Raw genomic sequence first — 9,700 nt, 5'->3', positions numbered from 1 at the left:
AACCTTTCCGCCCCCGCCGCGTTCCAGGCGGGTCCGGCCCTCCTCCGCCTCCGCCGCGTCCTTACCCTCCCCTCCATCACCTCCACCGCGTACCAACCCTTCCCTCCTCCACCTGCCCGGTTACACCGCCACACAACACGGTAAAGGCGAGAAAGCAGGCCGCAGAGGTGCGATTCTTACAGCACTCAAGTATTCTGGTGCTGAGAGAAAAGCAGAAAAAAAAAAAAAGAATTTTCTCTCTTAACACATAATATAACTGAAAGCCATGCCAAAAAAAAGAACAGCTGAAAAGAACAACCAATTAATTAAAAAAAAATTTAAAAAATAAAAAAAAAAAACAAGGAAAACAAGGAAAGGGAGAGAGGAAAAAAAAAATAACCCAAGCTCTTCTATTCATCCTCTGGATAATGGAATTTGCTTCCTTTCTCCAGCATGTGAATAGCCTAACAAAAACAACTTGAGCTTTATAAATAGCTTTTCATGTCCATTTAATGAAAATGATTTGGGGAAAGAGACGATTGTGCCATCAGTATTCTCCCGAGGAGCCTGGCATGCCGTTGTGTTTAGTTTGAAAGTGTAAATCTCTTTTGTTCCAATAATATATGGCGTTAGCTGCTTGTCCTCAGTCTTTTTCTGTTAGTTCATTACTACACAATTACCATTCACGCTTCATTAGCATCTCTGTCTCTCTTGGGGAGGTTCCCCCCCTCCTTTTTTTTTAAGGCGAAACTCTGCCCTTTTTTATCACACTAATGCCATTGGGAACCAGGCAGTGTGCTAATTAGCTGTTACTTTTCATGTCTTCGAATTGAATTCTCCAACTTGGGGGGGGAGGAGAGAAGAGATTATTATAAAAAGATGAATACTGATTGATCAAAACTGCATCTGAAGAGAAGCGGTTTTGTTCGGAATCAAAAAAGTCCTCATTTTCATCTCGAGCATAATAAAGCATCTGAAATGATAAAAGCATCTGAAAAAAAAAAAAAATCAAATGCTTCTGAGCGGGAGGGAGAGCTTTTTTATTATACCTCCATCTCAGCCGGTACGCCTCGCTTTGCCTTTTCAGGCCGGAGACCTTTGAATCTCCCAACAAAACCGGCCACCACTGACCCATTTTTTCCACATTCGCGTCGATAGCTCTAATCCCGGCTGGTTAAGCCTCCCCGCTCCTTTTCCGTGCGCTCCCCAAGGGCGGGGAGGGGTGGCGGGGCTCTCTGTGGCTCCGCTCAGCGCTCCGTGTCCCTCCCGCAGCCGCCTCGGCCGTGGTGCCCATCCCCGGCACTTTCTCGTGGCCGCTGGCCGCCCGGGGCAAGCCCCGCCGCGGGATGCTCCGCAGAGCCGTCTTCTCCGACGTGCAGCGCAAGGCGCTGGAGAAGATGTTCCAGAAGCAGAAGTACATCAGCAAACCMGACAGGAAGAAGCTGGCGGCCAAGTTGGGGCTGAAGGATTCGCAGGTGAGAGGGGCAGAGGTTCGGGGAAGGGCAGAGGGGATGTGGAGAGCCAGGACACCCGGGCAGCTCGAGARGAGGGGAGGACAAGGGGATGGGAGCGGGGAGAACGCCCAGAGCAAGAGTCAAAAACTGCACRGCTTCCCGCAGATTCCCAGCTGGAATCCGTTTCTAAGCACCACAAAAATGAAAAGCCTCACCCTCTCTCCTAGGGTTCTGCAAAGAGCAGACCCTGTGGCTCCTGTTAGCATGTGCAGGGGTTCGAGAGCGCAGCCAAAACACCTTTCCTGGTCCCYGCCTCACTGAAGCGCTTCACTTCTCGGCTGCTTGGTCCCCCAGGTGAARATCTGGTTCCAGAACAGGAGGATGAAATGGAGGAACTCCAAGGAAAGAGAGCTCCTCTCCTCGGGCGGCTGCAGAGAGCAGACCCTGCCCACCAAGTTCAACCCTCACCCCGACCTCAGCGACGTGGGCAAGAAATGCTCGGGAGAGGAGGAGGAGGAGGAGGAGGAGGAAGAAGAAGTTCCCCCCGTGTGCCCGCCCAGCCCCCGGCACCCCCTGAGCTACCACCCGTCCCCAGAACATCTGCACCTGAGGGACAGACTGGACTCCCAGATGTCCCCTTCTCCATCCCATTCCAGCAGCCCCAGCAAACCTTCAGACTTCTCAGACTCAGAGGAAGAGGACGATGAAGGGGAAGAAGAAGAGGAGGAGATAACAGTCTCTTAGATCTCTCGCCTGTCCCGGCCGCCACGTTGGGACGCTGCAAAGATGTAAATAAACCAGAGTGCTATAAATTGAAGAGGTGCTGTCCCAGCCCGATGTCCACACGCTGCCTCAGCGCAGGTTCTTTATCACCATAGCTGCAAGGCTTCCCTCTCCTGGTGTTCCTCATGTGTTGCCCCGTGTGGAGGTTTTCATGTTCCTAAATTCTGCCAAACTCTTCATGACTCTCTGCTTAGCAATCAATATTTTCTCAGCCACCTCCCCTCTCCCAAAACCCAGACAGCAGGCAGCTCCTGGCTTTCCAGCAGGGAGGAAAGGGAAGGTTCCCTGAAGAAGGGAAATTCTTTCCCCCWGATAGAAAAACATCAAAAAAATACAACAGAGATGGCGTGACCATTTTGATTATCTTTCAAGTGAGTTTCCACTACTATATTGCTTCAGCTGCTACTGAAGGCTTGTCTGACCTAACAACCTTTACCTGAAAATAAAGAACCTTGAGAGACACAGAGCAAGCACTGCCTCCCTCAACCCAAACAGCACCATGCTTGTGCAACAGATCCATGGAAAACCCTGGAATGGCTCCCGAGGGATAACACAGGCATGTCCTGAGTAGCAGAGATCTTCTATATTTGTGTTTTTCATTTTAATTTATGCATCGATATTGTGTCCAAAGCACTGTCTGAGCCAGCTTTTTGCCCACAAGTTTGTGCTTGTTTTCCACTTTGCTTCTGCTGTCCGTGGTGTGGACAGAGGAAAGTGGATACACCTCTTTGATTTTTAACTGAACTTTGCTGTCTTTGCACAGCTTTTATGAACTGTACACTATTCTGTACACTTACTCTGTATGGGTGTTTTATACCAAGGTTATTGTCAATGAATACAACAACAGCTCAGTCATGCTTCTCTCCTTTTTTTTTTTTTTTAATTAAATGACAGGTAGACTACAGGTGAACGCAGCTGTTTAATTGTGTAACTTATAAAGAAACGCTTTTATTTTGTATTTTACCATGTACAGACTTTAAATATGTATATATATTAAAGTGGGCAATTGTCAAATAAAAAAAGAGTAGATTTCCAAATATCATTCACTAATACTTGGTTCTGGTTAACAGGTTGTTGTGTCTTGTGTCTGGGAGAGGAAATGACCTTTTATCAACGATTTTGTGATTTAATAAGAATGTATCAGTTTCTAATAAGTGACTTTACATAATATCCACCTTCCTTTTAACTACGGAGAAACTCATGCATCACTAAGATACTACAGTTTGTAGACTGGGAGCAGGTAATCAGACCCTTCTCACAGGGCAGAGGGACAGAAAAAAAGAGATAAACTTAACTCTGCAGCCTCAAGCCAGCTCAGGGATCACCACAACACCACCAGGCAAACCCATGACACAGCCTTGCCTTTTGTTTCTGCATACAAATACATCTACAGTAAAACCAGAGGCTTTTGCCTTGCATGCAGGCAGCAGATTCTCCTGAAACAGAGATTTCATCCCCAAACTCGTTTATTTTCTGCTCCATAACCTCTAATGCCCACCACTCACAACACACTGAAACAAAAGGTACAAATGGAGCAGATATCCTCCAGACCCAACTCTCCCTCTGAACTTCACTGGCACAGCCCCAAGGGAAAAACRTGGAAGGAAGAAGGGAATGATTCCATTTGGAAGGGCCCCACAAAAATYACCCAGTCCMACTTCAGGGCTGGCCAGAAATTAAAGGTGTTAATAAAGGGCATTGTCCAAAAGCCTCTTGAGCCCTTGTTCCAGGTCCTGAACAGTGGTTCCATTTAGGGGATTAGACACCTCTGAGATGGGACACACTGGAACTTTGCTCACCTTCTGCCTCTCTGACACTTTGAACCTTCAGCAGTTGAAAACCTACACCTGGGATGGCTGGATTGGGAAAAGACATGGAAAAACACGAACAGTGTTCATCCCAAAACACAGGAAAACAGCAAAAGGGTGTGCTGGCTTTGGGCCTGCTGTGTTACTGTTTTGTCAAAGCCATGCACAAAAGACAAGCAAAATAAAGAATTAACTCCCTGCTTGCCATGGGCAGGCAGTTCAGCCATCCAGGATAGCACAGGTAGCAGTTTTTGGGGGAAAAAAAAACCTCTTCCTCCTTCCCCCCTCTACATCCTGAGCCTGATGTCACATGGTTTGGAATATCCCTGTGGTCAGTTGGGGTCAGCTGTCCTGGCTGTGAATGCAGATCATCAACTTTCAGCAGAACTTTCTAAACTTTTTCTTTGAAGTTTTTAATGTGTGAATCTGCCCTACCAACATGAGTATTTCCAATGAGCCAGCAGAGGACAAGACAACTAAAAGAAACTGTCAAAAAAACCCAGATACAAAAAGAGACTTWAGCTTCCAGAACAAAAACAATAATCCTTAGACTTCTAGTGCAGAAGTGTCTGGATTGATTCTTTCTGAAGAGAGCATTTTGATTTTTTTTAGTTATTTGTTTGCCATGAAGGGTCAGAGTTTCCTACATGCTTTTGCTGACTGTATATTTATCACTGTGTAACCAAAACATCTCCATCAAATGGGTGAAGAGGGAATTGTGACCCTGTGTGGAACATCAAGGTTGTCCAGAACCTTTCCAGGAGAATGCCCCTGGAAACATTCCAGGATGGAAGGGTGAGGGCTGCTGCCACCTTCTCACAAGAAACCAACAAAACCAAAAGACTGAACCCACTATCTTCAAGTGGAAAATGACAAAATGGTGTTTAATAAGGGATAAAAAGTGCTGGGAAGCCACAAATCTGAATAAATAAGCATCAATTTTATTGAATCATGAATAATTTAAGACTGGTACAATCATCAGCTTTATTCTCCATGACACGGGGTTGGGAAGGGGTAGAAATGGTGAGAGTGAGAAAGGGGAGGCATGATCTCAAACAGACCATTCACAAATTCCAATCCTAAATGAGAACTGAAAATTAAATAGGGACAGGAGCGAATGGAAAACATCATAAACGTACACAAAATACTCAATTCCTAGTTTTCTCTTTAAAAATGGCTAGAAAAAATTCATCAAAATGCAGCACTTTTAATCAAATATTTACATTTCTATGTTACAATGAAAAAATGTACATCTTATAGAACATATCTCATAAACTGTTCCACTGGAAACGACTAGATCAAAACAGCAACCTTCCATTTAATATCGACAATTTTTTTTTTTGCTTTGTTTTTGTATATTATTTTTTTCCTTGAAAGAAAATTGCCACATTTAGACAAGATCTCATACACATAATATCGAAGTTAAGCATCAACAATGAAATACCGGTTTGCTTCTTCCAAAATGTACAAAAAGGCTAACCAACCCCCTCCCTCCCCTTCCCCAAATAAACCACATCTCATTTATGGCCTGTATCATTCTTGGCAGTTCTGAAGGAAAGAAAATGGTTTATTCTTTCAATTTAGAACTCAACACGAATGTTGCATAGAATCTTGCATTTCTTGTTGATATTGTTTTAAACAAGCCAACTTTGTTAAGGAGGAAGAAAAAGGCAAAGAAAAAAAAATAAAGGAGGTGTTTTGAAAAAGCCTTAAATGAGAAGGAAGTCACTTAAAGAAAGACTTAATCTATGGAAAGTCTTGATAAAAACAAAGACGTGTGCACAACAGGTAACCCTGCTTCCCGAAGTTTCAGAAAAGACACGGAATATTGTGATGCTCAGAATGACTATAGCCTATTCAAAAATTGCCTCTCTCACTTTAAGCCAAGCTAGTGTCAATAAAAAATAACAGGTAATAGAAATTTCTTCCTGAGCTTAAGCACAGGATTTAACATCAGAAAAAAAAAAAATACCCCGTTCCCCACAAATAAAACTCTACTTTAAACATGTCTTTTAGCACTCTGTTAAAAGTCAACCGAGACATTTTCTAGGATATCAAGTCCATTTAAAGCCCTAGCCCTGCAACTGGATTTWTTTTTACAGGCACATGCTGTATCTGCATGGATTCAGTTGGGGGATTAGGTACCAAAATTCACAGTAGTAGCAGGTAAAGTCAGTGCTGGGAAGCAGAATTGTCAAGACTACTGGAAAAATTAACTTCTCTCAAACTCATCATCAGCATGCTATGGATTTGATTCCATACAGATCTAACCCATTTTTTTACAGTACCAAGAACTGGATTAGGAAAATTGGCTGAGTAACCCTTGTTATTCCATTCAGTGAAATAATGAAATAAGAGTCCCTAAGATTAAAACAGTAACAACACCAAGCTCTTCCTCCCCATGATTAAAATATTTCATTTTTTTCCTTTTGCAATATTTTTCTTTAAAAAAAAAAAGTCATCAGCACTTAAAAGTTGTAACAGGAGCAGATTCAAGACCAGCTTAGTAAGACAAAGTACAGTTAGGTTACAGAAAGTCATGAGGTATAATAAAACCATCCTCTCAAGCTGAGCCACAGAAGCATGAACTCGTCTGTTATGTTCCTTTAAACCCACGAGCTCTTAAAAAAGTGTTTGCAGTAAGATTTCTTTCTGTACATTGAAAAACCAGCATATTCCTGCAATTTATTATGGTTGAAAAGCTTTTTTTGTCCCTCGTGCATGGATAAAACAGCTCTTCAGTGATTTATTAGCTGCAGATTGATATGAACCTGAAAAGTTATCTCATTTCCCTCCTTTTTCTTTTTTTGTCACATTTAAACAAATTCTAGTATCTCGTACAAACAATATTCACAGCAACTTATGATATTTCAAGAGATGACTTTAGCCCTGTTTTTTTTTTTTTAAATAAAACCCCGTAATATACGGCACTAATTAAACACAATTAGTACAAAATAAGGCATCGCTTTTCAAAGTCAGCACCAAAGGAGAGCTGGAAAGGCTGGCACGGGTCCCTGGTGGGGAGTGAGGTGGTGGCTGAGGTACAGATGGTGCTGGGGAGGGCGGTGTCACCGGGACAGGGCAGCTCTTTGGGAGGTGTCCCCGCTCCCCAGCAGGGCTTAACACTGGCGGTGTGGGGCTGTGCGTGCACAGGAGGAGGAACCACAGCACAGCCTAACTCAAAACACACTACTCAGCACCTTAGCTTTTTTATTTTTTCCCCCAGACCTGAATATTTTTAAAATATTTTTTTTTTTTTTTTTTTTTTTTTGCAATTAAAAAAAAAAAAAGTCACAGAAGTAGAGTGTTGCCACCAGAGCAGCACTGGAGCTGTCACAGAGGTGATTTTAATTAAACCCCTTACGGTTGTGCTGATTGGAATGAAATCTCTGAACAAAACCCGAATTTTTTAGAAAACAGCTGTAACGTTTCATGGCAAGAATTAAGAGCAAAGTGTGATTGATCCCTCTGCAGGGGTGCAGCTCCCCTCTGTGCACAGAGCTCGCCGTGCCTGGCACTGCCCTGGCTCCTGGGGAGCTGCAGGGCTCTGTGGGGCACAGCCTTGCCCTGACTCCGGGGCAGGAGGGATGCCCCCTCTCCTCGGGTGGGTCAGGGGTGTAAACGCCACGGGAGTCAGCTCAGCTGGCTGTGTGGGGGGAGTGGGAAGAGAATTGGGCCCTGACTGGCAAAGGGCTCCCTGATCTTTCACTTGTAGCAGGATTGATTGTTACACAGTGTTTGAAAAAAACCTGATTTGTTCAGACCGTATATATATTTTTATATATTCCTATTTATATATATAATCTTTATAAACACACAAGGAAAGAAAGCCAAGGTCTCAGACTGGCAAGGAGAGCAGYGCTTTTTGTTTTCWTTTTTTTTTTCTTTTCTTTTCTCTTTTTTTAACATTTATTCAAACTTCCCTCTTTTGCAGCTTTGCCTTTACTGAGTATTATTTACCAAGGCAARTGATATTGTTATAGCACCAGAACTATAAGAAGCTGAGTTTAATCCACAAAGCTGATTGGTAAAAGCCCAGCTCTCACGTAAATGTGTTTGGTCAGAAGCAGCATAGGCAAATATTCCCTCTCCCCTCTCTTTCCAGACAGTACATGGCACAGAGCTATGAAGTTGCTCCCCCAGGTCCTTTTGACATAGTAATGATGATTATTTTTAACATCTTCAGGATCTTAGGCATGAGAGCTTACAGCAACTCAAAAGAAGGAAACAAAGGAATAGTGCAGTTCTCATCGTCGTCACAAGAAAAACAATACAAAGGTCGCTTGGGTTGCCTGCACCCAGGTTCAAGATTGCTCCAAGTGTCTTGTTCTTGCAGCTCTAATACTGAGATCCCAGCCCAGGAATGTGTTCTTTTCACGAGCCTGCCATCAGGGCTCTGGCCAAATGGGAAGGCYCTCTCTGTGTGTGAGAAGATCAGAGCGTGGACTCCAGGGAGGAATCCAGGATGTCGTCGTGGTGGCTGTTGCTGTTGGAGTCGCTGTCGTAGCTCTGGGGGCTGGAGTAGTTGGCTGCCTCCTGCAGCCTCATCAGCATGTTCATCTGCAGAGGCAAGGGAGCTCATGATCATTGGCATTCTGAGGMAGGAACAACATTAACTCCACAGGCTGATGCCTTAGGATTCTAGGTTCTCTATTTCCATGTATCCGTAACCCTGTAATTCTTTAGTGKGTAACTCTAAACTCCACAGACAGTGGAACTGAGCTGAGTGCTCTCCCATTTTTACACAAAACAATCCCTCTGCAGGCCCAAACTCAACCCACTGGGCCAGGCCCCAARAAATGGAAACAACAGAGAATTTGGGGGAGCCAACTTGGARTCAATGACWKCAKTGGCTGCAGCTGCAATTGGAGGACTCAGCCCCGATGTGCAAATGGACAGAACTGATAAAGGGTGAAAAACCCGTGAGCCATTGTCCATTGTGGGTGCCCTGAATCCACTTGAAGGCCCTGCCATAAATAGAACTGGTTTATTCTCTGAATTCTGTCTGGGCTCTGTTTCAGGGACTTGAATTAGGCATCAATGGCAGCTCCAGTGACACTCACTTCRCCAGTGGGCAAGGAAGGAAAGGGAGAGACCAGCAGGGTCAGTAACAATGAGACTCAGAAAAGAGGAACTGTAAATCACAGCAGCATTCGAGTTACTGATGGAACACAGGCTTTGCCAGTTAGGGAGAACACGAGCAGAGTGGAGGGGTCAGTCTACAGCCACAGACCAACTGCTGCTTCCAACCCCTCCAAAGAGGGCAAAGGAAAGGCTTCTGCTGCTGCAGAAACGAGAGCTTACCAGAGGATCCCCTTCAGCATCGCTCACGGGCACCTGCTTGCTGGTGGAGCCCTCCCGGGACACGGAGTAGCCGTCAAAGCCCACGTCCTCGGGCCGCAGCTGCAGCAGGGGAGGCCACTCGTGGTGCTGGGGGCTGGCTGCCCAGGGGTAGGTGTCCATCACCCACTTGGCAGGGTCCTCCCAGGGCGCTCTCCTCCCGTACAGCTGCAAAGGCACAAATCTGTGTCAAGCACCCCGAGCCTCCTGCTCCGCGCCTGCCCGGCTGGGATGAGCGTGCCACAGCTGAGATGAGTGTGCCACGGCTGGGATGAGTGTGCCATGGCTGGGATGAGCGTGCCATGGCTGGGATGAGCGTGCCATGGCTGGGATGAG

At 45.1% G+C, this 9,700-nt stretch overlaps 2 protein-coding genes across 2 annotated transcripts in view; one reads left to right on the top strand and one right to left on the bottom strand.

The window, feature by feature from the left end:
- The window catches only part of DBX1 (developing brain homeobox 1), a 3,676-nt gene extending 1,499 nt beyond the window's left edge, over nt 1-2,177 (top strand). Inside the window, exons 3-4 of the mRNA XM_057383638.1 lie at nt 1,252-1,454; nt 1,788-2,177. Coding sequence (XP_057239621.1) covers nt 1,252-1,454; nt 1,788-2,177 — 593 coding nt within the window. The remainder of the gene's footprint in view (nt 1-1,251; nt 1,455-1,787) is intronic.
- Nucleotides 2,178-7,273: 5,096 nt separating this feature from the next.
- LOC130583948 (neuron navigator 2-like) overlaps nt 7,274-9,700 on the bottom strand; it is a gene marked incomplete at its 5' end in the record, with an annotated part of 25,699 nt that continues 23,272 nt past the window's right edge. The window contains 2 exons of the mRNA XM_057383637.1: nt 7,274-8,584; nt 9,329-9,532. Coding sequence (XP_057239620.1) covers nt 8,459-8,584; nt 9,329-9,532 — 330 coding nt within the window. The remainder of the gene's footprint in view (nt 8,585-9,328; nt 9,533-9,700) is intronic.

This window comes from Malurus melanocephalus, unplaced genomic scaffold, assembly GCF_030028575.1.
Source record: "Malurus melanocephalus ecotype Western Australia unplaced genomic scaffold, MMel_1.1 scaffold_647, whole genome shotgun sequence".
In the NCBI taxonomy this organism is placed as follows: domain Eukaryota; kingdom Metazoa; phylum Chordata; class Aves; order Passeriformes; family Maluridae; genus Malurus; species Malurus melanocephalus.
Note: the sequence above shows the minus strand (reverse complement) of the source record. Positions and strands in the feature narration are given on the sequence as shown.